Raw genomic sequence first — 14,490 nt, 5'->3', positions numbered from 1 at the left:
CCTGTTTTAATGGTTTCAGTTAGTTATCTGAGAATAACATACAGTTAGTCAAAATTTTTAGCCCCCTTTGCATTTTTGCATTTTCCAATGTTTAATAAAAAATGTTGTGTTTAGAGTTTATTCAGAAAAAACAAACGTTTTATTTAGCTGTGATTGAAAATCAAAGTTATTCACCAAATATTGATTACTTAACCCATTCTTAAGCTAAAACATTGGTATTTTGTTGTCTAAAACATGATATAAACATCTCTGACAATATTTCCTTTGAATATTTGTTTTTTCTATGAAAATTTCGAAATATTATAACTATTTCTAAAGGATCAAGTGACACTAGCCAGGTTTATATCATAACTTGAAGCAAATCCTTTCAAAGTTTGCAAAAAATACAAATATGATTCAGGAGCATTTTCATTAACTTGTTAGAGTCACTGATTGTAGTATACGCTTATTTCACGCGGCTGCCATTTTAAAACACAAAAGCGAGGCTGCGGTGGGAAGAAACCCGGAAGTATAGGATCAGCACTGTAAACATTGCAGCAACAGGCTGTGTACTACAAACCTCCAGCTTTTGCCACGATTTCCAAATTCAGATATGGTGTAAACATCACTTTAATATCATTCAGTTCAGTTTAATTTAAACAATTAAAAGCACATTAGGCATCAAACAACATCACAATCTCTTTCAGAGTAATACGCCCAAGTGTCCTCCTAGGCTTCAGTTCATGGCAGCAGGTAAACACCATAGGGATGCTTTTTTACTTCAGCCAATGTAACCCGGTGAGCAATAAAAACAATGCAGTCCTCTGTAGCACACCCTCGTGTTGTCTGTAATAGTGTTGTCCTGCTATTGAAGTTATAAAAACGTCCATTTCCTGCTAACATTTAAGCGCAGCTGAGCACGCTCATAAACAGCGCTGATTAGCCATAGTATTCACCTGTGCTCAACAGAAATGACTGTGATTGACCGTGAAGGTCATGTGTTCACCGCTCTTCATCGAGTGCAAACGCAGATACACGGACATTGGAGCGTTTAAAGCCATGAAGATCAGTCGATTCATCAGCGGATCGCTCGTCTGTATTTGTGCTCGGTAAACATCGGTGAAGTGCGGTGAACTGATGACCTTCATGGCCATCACTGGTGAACACAATGGCAAATCAGCGCTGTTTAAGAACGCCATCAACAGTGCCTTAAATGTTAACTGGGAATGGACTTTCTTTATTTTTTTTATTTCAGTACCGAATTTCAGTATCGTGACAAGTCTAATATAGTTAAAGAATCAGTTCATTAACTTGAGTTAACATCTAAAATGTGTGTTTGGGGAAGAAAACGTTAGCTAACTAATGACATTTCCCTTAACTTAGCTGAAAATGAGGTCCAATATCCCTTTTTTATTTTCACTTTCCATTCAGAACGGACCTTTGAGTCATTCGGAAGGTGGTGAAAGTATAAATTTGTGTCGATTTCTCTTCGCTGATAAGATATACAGTCAGGTACACAACATTCCTGTGTGACTCAGGCGATGCTTCCGGATTTCTTCCCACTGCCGCCTCGATTTCGCTGTTAAAAATGGCGGCCGCCTGAAATCAGTCCATTGGTAGTCTAGCAACCAACAGTAAACAATGCAAGAATAATGGAGACAGCTGATTAGTCAAGTGGTGGAATGTTCGCAATGTCAGGTGGAATGTTCGCAACGTCAGTTTATTCAGCATATGCTTTCCTTCTCCCATTATTTGCATTAAACTGTAGTCCTCAACCCCCTCAAACAAGCGTAAAAACTTTTTTTGCGAATTAAGATATTTTTATTTGAAATTTGACGTTTCCATCTTTCATTTCTCATATTAACAAATGCTGATGAAAACCCAGCTACTAAAGACTTAATTCCTCCATTAAACATTCGACAATTACATACGCAATTACATGTAAAATATATGTATAGAAATACAAAAAACATTATTTTACATTTTTGTCTCATTTAACAATATTTTACTGTATTAATAATCAAACAAATGTAGCCTTGGTAAGAATATGTGTTGTCTTTTAAAACCATTTTTAAACTGTCTCACCAGCCGAATTAAAGGAGACTTTCCAATAAATGATTTTACAAAATTTCCTATACAGCTTGCTTAGCTCTGACGTATGGCTATTATATTTCATTCTTTCAGGAGTGTACCAATGGACAGGCTATTTCGAAGAGATTCTTCACTGACTTGCTTGGAAAAGGTAAAGTTTCGAATTCATCAACCCACAGACCACCCGCTGCATATTAAAGATTACAAGACACTTTTTAGGCAAACTGGCCTATCGAATTGCCTGTATACCAAGAAAGAGTGATATGTAAAAATTCTGCAGATGTCCAAAAGATGATGGAATGAGAGCATGAGCGAATTCCCACAAAAAAAAAAACGAATACTTGTACTAACGGTTTACGCTCAATATTAAATGAATGCTTAAGGTAGTTGATGCTAAAAAAAATTTTAATAAATTAAAATGGCATAAAATATGAACTTTTAAGTAGTTCCATTTTGAAGTTAATCAATATGATTCTTTTTTTTTTGGTGTGTCTCAGTGTACATCACATTCACATTTTAGGAAGCCATACAATCTGTTTATGATGATAGTAATAACTCACGCAGTGATTGGTTGCGGCCGCCGCGTAAAAACGTGCTGGAAAAGTTGGCGGTTCATTCCGCTGTGGCGACCCCGCATTAATAAAGGAACTAAGCCGAAAAGAAAATGAATGAATGATATTAATACTATTATTGAGTAACACTTTACATTGAGGTTCCACTAGTTAAGGTTAGCTAATGTATTTACCAACATGAACAAACAATAAACATTACATGTATTACAGTATTTATATTTTTTAGATTAATGAAAATACATTCATTCATTGCTAATCATTATTACCTAGCATCTAATATTAACAAGCACAACTATAGATTTTGATAATGCAGTAAATGTTGAAATATGATCAATAAATGCTGTACAAAGTATTGTTCACACTTTAATTCATCTTAGTAAATACATTACCTAATGGAAACGTACTGTAAAGTTTTACTTTAATAATAAGACTACTATCATCATAAACAAACTGTACCAACTGCACCAAATTGCACCATGGTAATAAAATATGTTATCATGTTTAAGACAAAAAGACGTTCTGGTACAACTGGACTTTAAATTAATTAATTTAATTTATGATATATTACACCATGAACGATATATTGCGATAAACTACATTACTTTCATTTTATGCCACTCATTAAATAATGCCAAGAATGACAATATAATATCATCACGATGCAAGTAGACTCCAAAGAACACATAATATTTTATTCTTAACAATGTTTCATTTAATTATAGTCATTTTAACAATTTAATAATAAGGCATTGGAATCAGAATGTAAAAACGTATATCCTAAACGAATAAAGTTAACAAAAATGTGCAAGGTAAAAAGTAACAGAGGCTGCGATATCTGCTATCAGATCTATTTTCAGCTGTTAGACACCCACATTAAAATATACTATAGTCATTTATAGTAAATACTATAGTGTTTTTTTAACCATTCTGACACTGACACCTCTAGTAGAAGACTACCATTAAAAGTGTTTCAGTGGATTCACTTAAACAGATAAATTGTTCACCTAATAAACATTGTACATTTTGATTTCACACTAACGTTTTGCACAAATAATGCAAATTTTGTGGAAATAAATTGCCAAAAAACATTTTTGTTTTGTCTGTCTGTCCACAGATGCTCTTATCATTACGAACGATTTTAGAGAGGCTCTCAGAAGGGGACATCGAGACTTTCCTGGTGCAGCTAGAAAGCTTGTTTAACACACATTTTCTTCCTGAGACCGGCTCTTCCTCCTCTCATCTCCATGAAACTGCAACACAGCCTCAGTTACTGTCCTTCCTCTCCTCTGAGCCCGTCAGCAGCAGCGCTACAGAGGAGACGTCTGACGGCCACGATGAACCAAACACCACAGGACCTGACAAACTTGACCAGAGCTGTGATGAAGAAGAAAATGACGAGGCCGTTATGCAATCTACCAGTGCAGAAACTGTGTAAACGAGAACAGTAAAGCTACCCATTTGAACAGAAGAAAGTATCTTAAAGATCCCTTCAGAGGACAAGTGCGTATAACATCACACAAAACTGTATGAAACGATGCATATAGAATTTTATAGGTTAAATTTATTTCGTTTTTATAAAAGTTGAGTTTAACCACAAAGGCGCATTTTAAAGGTTTTAAAGTTTTAATGTAGGTCAGTAAAGTTCAACAGTTTTGTAGACCCATTTTGAATTGTGGTTCGATGACAAGTGTGCAAGGACGTTTTTATAGATTGAATATTGGAGTAAGGAAGTGACTTTTATGACTGGCAAAAGGTGACACTTTTCATGGTTCGTTTTAACCAAACACAGCTTATTTGAATAGTAACTAATGGTGGGTATTGGAACTGGTTACATTCAATATGGATTACTCCCAAATATCCTTGTAATTAGATTATATTACATATTAAAATGCTCAGTCAGATGAGGTGCTTTTTTTAATGGGTTATGTTATTGCATTAGATAATTATTCATATTGAATTTACTTGTTTTACCTAACTTGTTTCAAACCTGGAAAGCGTTGGCAGCATTATGTACTGTAATTGAGGTTTTAACAAACATATAACTGTTCACATATGTTATTAGGGGTTCAATTGGTGTAACTAAACCCCGTTATTTGAAGCCCTCCTGAGATTTTAGGTCAAAGTTTCAGATAAATAAATAAATAAAAAGTAATACATATGAACATGTGTATAATGTATAAATATGCATTATGAAGTTATTGACGAAAATAGAAAATATGTCCTCTCCCTGTGTGTTTTCTTTAATCAGTAGTACACAAGAATCCACTCTAATATATGTGATTAAGTCATTTAAAGGGCACCTATGATGAAAATCATCTTTTGTAAGCTGTTTGAACAGAACTGTGTGTGGGTATAGTGTGTTCAGTCATATTGGGGTGATATAAAGACAATAAGTTGCTTCGTTTAAATTTCCTGACGTTAAAAAAAGATCCAAATCCCTCCCATTTTGAGGTCCACCGCAATGTGATGTAGAAGTGCAGTTTCCCCGCCCACCGTATTGATTGACAGCAGTGTATTAGCATGTCTTTCTAGTAACACGTATAATATCAGAAAGACAGGATGTGCGCAAAGTTGGATTAAAAGATCTGTTCAGCTCTCTGTGATCATCAATCATCATCAAATGTGATCAAGAGTGAGTTTTACAAGTTTTAAATGTTTTTAAAACTGCATGTTTGTAATAAATTACAGCGATTTTTACCATCTTTACTTTTTCACCACAGTCGCATGTCAGTACAATTAGAAAAGAAGAAACTTCAGTCCTGGTTTGTGCATATTAAATCAGGTTTCAAGAGTTCACTCTTAGCTGATGATTGATTATAAAGCTTGTTTGGCATGCTGTCCCAGGAGAGAGCCCTGAGCTCATAAGATCCTCGAGCCCGGGGCTCCCTCCCGTTTGCAAGGCGAGAGGGGAGTTTGAGCTCAGGTAGATCTCGAGAACTCCCCTGCTGTAGTAGCTAACGAACAGATAGTGATTGCTCTTAAGAGATTACTTACTAGGAGCATGTATATGGTGCCGATTTGGATTAGTCCATTAACTTAAGTTGCATGTTTTTGGATGGTGGGAGGAAATCGGGTGGCCCGGGGGTAACCCACTTGAGCATGGGGAGAATGTGTAAACTCCGCACGGAAATGTCGGCTGGCTTGGTAAGGTCTAGAACCAGTGACGTTCTTGCTGTGAGGCAACAGCGCTAACCACAGAGCCACCCATCGAGGAAAGGAGTAGGAGTGGAAGGGGGGATTCTTCAAAATGAAGATGGCTGTTATATGGAACTTAGGGTATTTATAGTGACTTGGGAATCGTCTGATTGGTGAATCATAAATTGAATAATGGGGACCAGCCGCAGGCAATCATAAGCACGTGATCCTCTCGAAATTAGTTTAGAAATAAACTTCACTTATTTTGTACATTAACATAACGGATATCCAAACAGCAGTGGATATTAACGTGTATCCTGTTACATTTGCATGCAAAAACAGCAAAGGTGTGTGTGCGTGCATGAACTTTGGAACGACAGTGTGTGTGACTCATCGACACATTAACTCCCCAACAAATACATCAAAAAATGAATGAGTTTTATTGAGATAGTTGTATATTTCGGGCTGGATGTTTGGCCATTTCATCTTATCCAATATCCATTGGGAGGGTGCTATCGCAAATGGACCTGTCAGACGAACTACACTAACTTAAACGTTAATTTAGCAAAATAATTGGGCTTATCACTGGGTGACAAGCTGTTCTATTATGCTGAAAGTATTATGTAAATAATACATATAAAATGTAATCAACTTAAGACTATCTTTAATACAACAACAAACTCTGTACCAGATCGGATGTCATTACCTCGCTGTAAATGCTAGCGCTCCAGGGTTTTTTTCTGCAACCTCGCTACGCGCACATCCTGAATGTTTACATACATGGTAATTCGTTTATAGAACACACGATATAATAATTTTAAGGAGACTTTGGTACAGTTACTGACAGTCGGAACTCTTGTAAAGGGTCGTTGTTCGCACACGGAGTGTTTTAACTGCCGCACTTGAGGAGAGTTTCGAGGACAACAGTACAATGAATGAAGAACTTCTCAAAACAGACAGATATAAACATTATGAGTGAATAATGTCGATAATTATTGTGTTCAAGAGGAGTTAGCCACACTCGAAGTTTTAGCGATCTAACTGAAGCGTAACGTCACTCGATCATAACACTTATGTGGACTTCACATATATGCACTTGCTTCAAAAGAGTGACATTAGATATATATTTTGTGATTTTTATTGGATAATGTAACCATATATGCTTACAGTTGTGACCTAGCTGGCCACTATAATTCTTTAGCAAACGAGGGAAAACTTAAAAGTGTAGATTCATAATGCAGCAGATTTGTAATCGCCTCGTCAAACTCGACATGTTGTCCACTTTAACCTCATTAAACGGCTTGGGGACACATTCGGCGATCAGATGTTGCGGACAGAGACTCTTTCACTGCCGTCCGTCACTGTTTGTATCTGCTCGGACTTACTTTGTAAAGATAAACTCCTCTTCCTCATTAAAGCTAAGAGGGTCTGTCAGTGTCTCTGCTTCATGTGTCAGTCTCAGGTCCTCCAGATGCGTAAGTTTACGTGTAAGCTCATTCAGGATCGGAGCTCCAGCAGCTCGTCGGGCGCCGGTGGTCTTTCAGCGCACGCGCGGCTTCCACACCTCCGGCAGGCGGAGAGCTTTACCTGCTTTACCGCTGCTATGGATGGTTCTGAAGCCCCTGCAGAAGATCATGGCCATCATACTGGGCAGGTGAGTCTCTAAAACAGAGCTTTCCAATAATATGTATGACATAATACCGCCGAAAGAGGATATGTTATAAGTCCAAAAATGATTTGCTCTCTCTCAGTATAATACATATTTTAGTTTTGTAGTTTAGTTCATGTTTTATTAAATTAATCATCTAATTTGTTTCTTTCATTCTTGTTTACTGAGGTTTTGGTTAATTAGCTTTTTGTTTTTCTATTTCATTCATTCATTTTCTTTTTCGGCTCAGTGCCTTTATTAATCTGGGGTCGCCACAGCGGTATGAACCGCCAACTTATCCAGCATATGTTTTACACAGCGGATGCCCTTCCAGCTGGAAGCCATCAGTGGGAAACATCCATACACACTCACACACTACGGTCAATTTAGCCTACTCAATTCACCTGTGCTGCATGTCTTTGGACTGTGACGGAAACCGGAGCACCCGGAGAACATGCAAACTCCACACAGAACTGCCAACTGACCCAGCCAAAGTTTGAACCAGCGACCTTCTTGCTGTGAGGCGAATGTGCTACCCACTGTGCCACTGTTTTTTATGAATATTCAAATATTTAATATTCTATACATGTGTTTCTTTTATACCAGTGATGTTTTAAAATCGATCTTAAAAATATCAATTTATTAATAATTTCAGAGGAAGATAAATTCTTATTTAAAGAGCCCATATTATGGGTTTTTGAAAATGCCCTTCCATGTAGTGTGTAACACAGCTCTAAGTGAAGTGAAATATCCAGCTAAGGCTTAAATCTGTAAGTGTACAGTGTTTAAAACTATTGATTCATCTATAAAAGAGTCGACTCAAAGTGCTTCAAACGAGTCGCCTTGATAACGAGTCATTAGGTGTTTCGCGATGACGCAGCCACGAAACACAAGCCTCGCCAGTAGTTACGCGCGCAAACCAGGGAGATTTGAAACCTGCGGCCCCGCCCACTAACACAGAAAAAACACTAGACACACACACACAGACGCCGCCGGTCGAATGAAGTCACGCTGTGCTCAGATGGATAATATTGACAGTCTCTACCCAAAGATGAGTTGTTAACCTGGTACAGTACACGCGGTTACTCTTTATATTCTCTTATCACATGTAAGCCACGTTAAAAACGCGACGCGTGCCGCTTTGTTTACGGATTTAACGTTAAAGGCTTTTGTGAGCTCGCGTTCCACTGCCGTTTGTCATTGCTATGGCGATCGATCGTAAGCTAGGAGACAGGAGACTCGTGTCACTTTCCCTAGTTCTTCTGAAGAGCGTTGTGTGTGTGTGTGTGTGTGTGTGTGTGAGAGAGAGAGAGAGACTCGCGTCGCTTTCCCTAGTTCTTCTGAGGAGCGTTGTGTGTGAGAGAGAGAGAGACTCGCGTCGCTTTCCCTAGTTTTTCTGAGGAGCGTTGTGTGTGTGTGTGTGTGTGTGTGTGTGAGAGAGAGAGAGAGAGAGAGAGAGAGAGAGAGAGACTCGCGTCGCTTTCCCTAGTTCTTCTGAGGAGCGTTGTGTGTGTGTGTGTGTGAGAGAGAGAGAGAGAGAGAGAGAGAGAGAGAGAGAGAGAGAGAGAGAGAGAGAGACTCGCGTCGCTTTCCCTAGTTCTTCTGAGGAGCGTTGTGTGTGTGTGTGTGTGAGAGAGAGAGAGAGAGAGAGAGAGACTCGCGTCGCTTTCCCTAGTTCTTCTGAGGAGCGTTGTGTGTGTGTGTGTGTGTGTGAGAGAGAGAGAGAGAGAGAGAGAGAGAGACTCGCGTCGCTTTCCCTAGTTCTTCTGAGGAGCTGTGTGTGTGTGTGTGTGTGTGTGAGAGAGAGAGAGACTCGCGTCGCTTTCCCTAGTTCTTCTGAGGAGCGTTGTGTGTGTGTGTGAGAGAGAGGGAGAGGGAGAGAGAGAGACTCGTGTCGATCTCCCCAGTTCTTCTGAGGAGGGTTGTGTGTGTGAAAAAAGCCTTACACTATGAAGCGCGTGTGCACTGTGACTACTTTTATATTGTTGATTACCAGCTGGGCATTTCACTCTGTCTCGTGCTGAAGCCTGTCACTGTCGACCAATCGCAGCAGGCTGTCATCGGTCCAATCAGCGCAGATTAGCTTCGCGCCGAGGAGGGGGTTGGGAACAAATGAATCGCTGAACGATTCATATGGGAGTCGTTGGGATAATTAGGTAAAAATAAATGCAGATTATAAGACCATCAAAGTGTTTTATGACCTTGCATGCATATTAGACTGTTGTTGGAGACCCTTACAACCTAAATATGACCCTATTTCATGTATAATATGGGCTCTTTAAATATATGTTTTTGATGGGTATAATAAAGTAATTATAATATTGTGAAATATCACATTTTTAAGTAACGGTTAAATGAAATGTTTAATAAAATTCAGTTTGTGATGGCAGAGCTGAATTTTCAGCATCAGTTTACAGAGTCAAATAACTAGAAATCATTTTATTGTGCTCACACTGTGAAAATACTGGCTTTCACACAAACCTTATGTGTACAACATGAAGAAAATATCAATCAATCAATCAATGAAGCCTTTATTTGTCACATACACTTTCATGTAGGGGAAGACAGGTTGACGAGAGGTAGCGTTTAGAAAAAGGAAATAAGATACATTTGGGGAGAGAGAGAGGCGAAAGAAAACTCCCTCTCACACTGTCCTTGAATTAGGGCAGTGTGAGATCAGGGAGAAAAAAAGCCCCAGCAATCAAGCACATAGATATGGGCATAACATTGCAACAGAGGATGGGAACGGGATGTGGGCGATGAGGGCGGCAGCCATGTGGTCCTGCAGCTAAAGAGCGCTGGTGGTCACAGACCCACCTACCCACTCTAGTGGGTGAAAGCACATGAAGGCGAGGGATGTGGGGCTAGGAAGTGATTGTCTATCTGTAGCTGTGTATGTATGTATGTGTGTGTAAGCTTGTAGAGTCCAACAGGTGTCCTTAACAGGGAGCAGGATTTTCAGAGCGTCTCCTTATCTTGCTATCCGGGAGAAGTTGTTTGTTTCCAGCCGAGGCCGTCTGGCAGGAAAAACACAGGGAAGCTGATAGAGAAGTTTTCAAATTTGGGTCAATATCTGCCAATTTCACAGATCTTTAATGTCCGTCACTGATCTCCAGGTCTGGCCAAATCAAAGCCACTAGTTTCACCACCGATGTTTTTCAATTTGTGGTCTAAGACTGCAGTCTGGTTTGTAGCGACCCTGCTCACCACCGTTTCAATCAAGCCGGCCAGCTTGGTGGGGTTTGAGCTGCACTGACCGCTTTCATCAATCATCGATACCCCAGGGCCCCTCATCGCCCAATCAGCAGAAACCCTGTTATCAAAGTTCCGAATAGACAGATATCTTCAATATCCTCCAGGGACGGAGCAGCCAGGCACACGATGCGCCACCTGTCCATCACGTATCCAGCTGCAAACGTCCCCGCAGGACAAGTGGGTTCTCCCGAGCCCAAATTTCTCGTCGAGAAGATGGTGTCAGTTGCGTTCAGAGACCAGTTGATCAAATCCAATTTAGTTAACTTATTAAGTTTTACCCTCACCAGGGTGCGCGAGGGTTCATGGGAGTATGCCCAACCAGTTCACATGTGTTTTGTGGACTTGGAGAAGGCATTCGACCGTGTCCCTCGTGGCATTTTGTGGAGGATGCTCTAGGAGTATGGGTCAGAGGCGCTCTGTTAAGGGCTGTCTTGTCCCTGTATGAACCGAGTAGGAGTTTGGTTCACATTGCCAGCAATAAGTTAAACTTGTTTCCAGTGCATGTTGGACTCCAGCAGGGCTGCCCTTTGTCACCAATTCTGTTCATCATTTCATGGACGGAATTTCAAAGCACAGCCTTGGGCTGGAGGGGGTCCGCTTCGGGGACCATAGGATCTCATCTCTGTTCTTCACAGATGATGTTGTTCTGTTGGCTTCATCAAACATGGACCTTCAGCATGCACTGGAGTGGTTTGCTGCCGACTGTGACATGGCTGGGATGAGAATCAGCACCTCCAAGTCCAAGGCCATGGTGCTCCACCAGAAAAAGGTGGTTTGCCATCTCCAGGTGGAGGATTTCAAGTATCTTGGGGTTTTGTTCACGGGTGAGGGGCCGAAATGAGTTTCCTTCACAGGGTGGCAGGGCGCATCCTTCTTATAGATAGGGTGAGGAGCTCTGTCACCCGGAAGGAGCTCAGAGTAGAGCTGCTGCTTCTCCACATCGAGAGAAGTCAGCTGAGGTGGCTCGGGCATCTGCGGAGGCCTCGGGGAAGACCCAGGACACGCTGGAGGGACTATGTCTCTCAGCTGGCCTGGGAACACCTCGGGATCCCCCTGGAGGTGCTGGAGGAAGTGTCTGGGGATGTCTGGGGTTCTGTCTTTAGACTCCTGCCCCCGCGACCCGGCCCCGGAAAAGTGGTTGAAAATAAATGAATGAATGAGTATTAAGTTTAACAGATTTAAGTGGATTGAACATAAAACAATTTGTTTCAAAAAGAACCTCAAGAATGTTGTTGTTTCAACTCATTTTAAATAAGTAGTTTGAACAAACAGCAAATGCCTTTTTTTTGAGTGTTTTTGCTGCTCAAAACTATTTCTTATTTTATCACCAGCTGTGCTGTTAATATTTTTATGGACACTGATGCATTGTTTTCAGCATTCTTTGGTAAATAGAAAGTTCAAAATCTTAATAGATTTTAAATCTTAATCTTAATAGATCTTAATCTTAATAAAATCTTAAAATTTTAATAGCGTACAATTTTACTGCCACCTTTGTATAGAGTTTTATTTGCTCCACAATTCTGTACACAAATAATCATGTTTTCAGTGTGAAAAATGACTTGTTGTGTGCACTTTAACAGTTTTGTCTGCAAAATTTATTTATTTTTTGTTTTAATTTTTTAATTTAAATTTTTTATTTATTTAAAAAAAAAAAAACACGTTTCTTACTTTGAGGTGTAATTAAGGACTTTGAGAGTGAGGTTAAATGGTGAAATCTCTGGCTCTGATTAGATGTTTCTCTCTTTCTGTCCTCTAGGAGCATCAGGAAGTGGTGGGTTGCTCTGCCAGCCAATAAAAAGCAGCTTTTTCGTGAGTGGACGTGGCGCCGGCGCTGGCACTTTGTAGGAGCTGGGACGGGTCTGCTGTTCATCGCCTCTCTCTTGTTCTTTACCCACCTGGATGAATCTCCAATTACAGGCAGGACTCGACTGCTGGTGTTCAGCAAGGAGAACTTCAGAGAACTAGCACAATTCAATGCAGATGCGGTAAGACCCCAATCACACTTTAGTCATCTCTGCTGTGTATTTGCCAGACTAAGTTGTGTTTCTTATATAGTTGAAGTCAGAATTATTAGACCTCCTGAATTATTGGTCCTCCTGTATAATTCTTTTCCCCAATTTCTGTTCAACGGAGAGATTTTTCAACACATTTCTAAACATAATAGTTTTAATAACTTATCTCTAATAACTGATTTATTTTATCTTTGCCATGATGACAGTAAATAAAATTAGTCTAGATATTTTTCAAGACACTTCTATACAGCTTAAAGTGACATTTAAAGCCTTAACTAGGTTAGTTAGGTTAACTAGGCAGGTTAGGGTAATTAGGCAAGTTATTATATAACGATGGTTTGTTCCGTAGACTATCAGATAAAATATAGCTAAGGGGATAATAATTTTGATCTTAAAATGCTTTTAAAAAGATTTAAAACTGCTTTTATTCTAGCCGAAATAAAACAAATAAGACTTTCTTCAGAAGAAAAAATATTATAGCAAATACTATGAAAATTTCTTTGCTCTGTTCAACATAATTTAGGAAATATTTGAAAAAGAAAAAGGGATATAGAGACATAGATATGGTTATTTAAATGGTTACTTAAGTCAAGCCAATGAATGTTCACCAAAATGCTTCACGGACAGATCAAGTGTGCCACATGCCTGCTTTTGAGTTAGATCGCTCCCTGGGGGCTGGCTGCAGTACAAGTCATAAAGCCTGCCTCCTCCGGGTTAATGAAAGAGACTTAAGCTCAAATAAAAAAAAATCACACTTGCAATAAAATGTCCCGAAAGATGGTTCTGGTCAATTGAAGCACTGGTTATCAAGCTGATATAAGTTCGATATATATTCGATTTCTGTGTTATTTTACCATGATAAAATGAGTTGTTCAGCAGTATAAACTATACTTTCTGACCTACAGGATCTGCGTGTATCACGGTTTATTCGGTAAAGTGAGGGTTTTGTTTGCTGATATACGCTGAACGTTAGCCATGTCAGGGAAAACAGATGATCATTATGTAGCAGTAATAGAGTGGAGGAACTAGGACGTCAGTTTGTATGCAAAAACCCAGAAGCGAGTTAGCATTTTAGCAGTTCCGGTTCCCTCGTCCCAAAGTCAATGGGTTTTTTAAATGGGATTTCGAGAAACTTGCTTGATGGAAAGATGACTGAGGGATATATAAATTATATATATATATATATATATATATATATATATATATATATATATATATATATATATATATATATATATATATATATACATCATTCAGGTTCCTGGGCACCACCATCTCTCAGGACCTGAAGTGGGACACTCACATTGACTCCATTGTCAAAAAAGCTCAACAGAGGCTGTACTTTCTTCGTCAGCTGAGGAAGTTTAACCTCCCAAAGGAGCTGCTGAAACAGTTCTACACCTCCATCATTGAATCAGTCATCTGCACATCAATAACTGTCTGGTTTAGCTCAGCTACTAAATACGACCTCCAAAGACTACGTCGAATAGTTCGGACTGCTGAGCGAATCACTGGTACAACCCTTCCTACTCCCCAAGAACTGTACTTATCCAGAGCGAGCAGAAGGGCTGCCAAAATCACTCTGGACCCCTCACACCCAGCACACTGCCTCTTTGAACTTTTACCTTTTGGTCGACGCTACAGAGCACTGCGCACCAGAACAGCCCGACACAGAAACAGTTTCTTCCCTCAGGCAATTCATCTCATGAACCCTTGATGATAATAATTGATGATAATAAATACTATTATTTCATGATAGTTATTAATGATACTACAGTATGTAAGTTAGTGTAATTTA

General features: G+C 39.5%; 3 protein-coding genes across 3 annotated transcripts in view; 2 read left to right on the top strand and 1 right to left on the bottom strand.

The window, feature by feature from the left end:
• mysm1 (Myb-like, SWIRM and MPN domains 1) overlaps positions 1-4,868 on the top strand; it is a 29,295-nt gene extending 24,427 nt beyond the window's left edge. Inside the window, exons 19-20 of the mRNA XM_056480968.1 lie at positions 2,164-2,221; positions 3,757-4,868. Coding sequence (XP_056336943.1) covers positions 2,164-2,221; positions 3,757-4,077 — 379 coding nt within the window. The 3' untranslated portion in view covers positions 4,078-4,868. The remainder of the gene's footprint in view (positions 1-2,163; positions 2,222-3,756) is intronic.
• bpnt1 (bisphosphate nucleotidase 1) overlaps positions 1-14,490 on the bottom strand; it is a 70,948-nt gene that overhangs the window by 43,250 nt on the left and 13,208 nt on the right. The window lies entirely within an intron of this gene.
• oma1 (OMA1 zinc metallopeptidase) overlaps positions 6,673-14,490 on the top strand; it is a 32,529-nt gene continuing 24,711 nt past the window's right edge. Inside the window, exons 1-2 of the mRNA XM_056480971.1 lie at positions 6,673-7,431; positions 12,437-12,665. Coding sequence (XP_056336946.1) covers positions 7,013-7,431; positions 12,437-12,665 — 648 coding nt within the window. The 5' untranslated portion in view covers positions 6,673-7,012. The remainder of the gene's footprint in view (positions 7,432-12,436; positions 12,666-14,490) is intronic.

This window comes from Danio aesculapii, chromosome 20, assembly GCF_903798145.1.
Source record: "Danio aesculapii chromosome 20, fDanAes4.1, whole genome shotgun sequence".
Taxonomy (NCBI): domain Eukaryota; kingdom Metazoa; phylum Chordata; class Actinopteri; order Cypriniformes; family Danionidae; genus Danio; species Danio aesculapii.
The sequence above is the reverse complement of the archived record's forward strand: the minus strand, read 5'-3'. Positions and strand labels throughout refer to the sequence as shown.